General features: G+C 76.8%; 1 protein-coding gene across 1 annotated transcript; it reads right to left on the bottom strand.

Annotated features, from left to right (window-relative positions):
• Window positions 1–72: 72 nt before the first annotated feature.
• Window positions 73–1,083, bottom strand: AURANDRAFT_69387 (hypothetical protein; the record flags this gene model as incomplete). Its single annotated transcript, XM_009045155.1, has 1 exon — window positions 73–1,083. One exon carries the CDS (start codon window positions 1,081–1,083, stop codon window positions 73–75), a length of 1,011 nt encoding a protein of 336 aa, XP_009043403.1.
• Window positions 1,084–1,309: the final 226 nt, after the last annotated feature.

Raw genomic sequence — 1,309 nt, 5'->3', positions numbered from 1 at the left:
CTCGGCCTCCGCGGGACGCAGTAGGCGCTCGCCTCTAGAACCTCTTCTTCGGACGCTTACCCGGGACTGCCCCTAGAGCGCGGCGGACTCCTTCGTGAGGCTCGGGCGCCGCTTGCTGTTGGCGCTGGCCTTGAGCGCGCGGTACCAGTGCTCGTAGCGCGAGATGATCGCGTCCTTCTTCCGGCCCGCGTCGCGCTCCGCGCCGAGGCGCGCGCGCAATTGGCGGTTCTCCGCCTCGAGGTCCACGGCGGACTTGGGCGGGTCCGGGTCGCCCGGCCGCGTCGCGTTCGCCGGGTTCGCCGGCGACGGGTAGTCGCGGCGGAAGGCCTCGAGGCGGTCGCGCAAAGCGTCGAACTTTTGCTGGAAAAGCGCCTTGAACGCGACCATCTCCGCCTTGATGGCCCGCGACTCCGCGTTGTCGCGCCGCAGGTCGTCGCGCTCGGCCACCAGGGCCGCGTTGGCCGCCGCGAGCCGCTCCACGGCGCGCGCGAGGGCCGCCGCCTCGGACGCCGGGGTCTGCGCCGCCCGCCGCGGCCGCTCGGCGTCGTCGTCCGAGTCGGGCGGCGCGACGACGCCGATCGCGTCCTCGGCCCAGGTCTCGCCGAGGCAGGCGGCGACGTGCTGCGCCGCGGCGCCCCGCACGCGCGCCGCGCGGTCGCCGGGCCGCGGCGCGTCTCTCACGTCCGGCGCGGCGCCGCGGCCGCGCGCGCCGAGCGCGTGCAGGCGCCGCTCGAGCGCGAGGACGTCGCCGACGCAGAGCGTGCCCGGCGGCGGCTCCGCGCGCGGCCGCCGGTCCTCCTCGGGCGGCGGCCGCGCGCCGTCGGGCTCCTGGGACGGCTGGCCCCGCGACCGCCGCAGGGCCCACGCGCGCCGCGCGTGCGAATTCGCCACTAAGGCCACGGCGCGCCGCGTCGCGCCGTCGGTGACGCGCCGCGCGGCGGCGACGTAGCCCTGGGCGGCCCGCTCGTGGAGCGCCGCCGCCCGCGCCTCGTCGGCGCAGGCCTCGGCCTCCGCCGCCGTCTCGTGGGCCGACCGGAGCGTCTGGGACAGGAAGCCGGGCTCGAGCAGCAGCTCCTCGGCCATCGCGAAGGGTCGCGCGCCGGCGCGGATTTTTGAGTCAGGCGCGCCGGCGAGGACCTGCGCGTCGTACAGCAGGCTTTAACCGCTGTTTTGGCCGCGCTCCCGGCGGCGCGCGGGTCGACGAAGGCCTCGGTCACGCTCGAGGAGGAAGCTGCGCCGCGGCAAAAACTCTCGAGGTTCGAAGGTGCCGTCTTGTTGCAGCCGACGCCGGCGTCGTCGACGGCCGCAC

The sequence above is a fragment of the Aureococcus anophagefferens genome (assembly GCF_000186865.1).
Source record: "Aureococcus anophagefferens unplaced genomic scaffold AURANscaffold_1628, whole genome shotgun sequence".
NCBI lineage: Eukaryota > Pelagophyceae > Pelagomonadales > Pelagomonadaceae > Aureococcus > Aureococcus anophagefferens.
The sequence above is the reverse complement of the archived record's forward strand: the minus strand, read 5'-3'. Positions and strand labels throughout refer to the sequence as shown.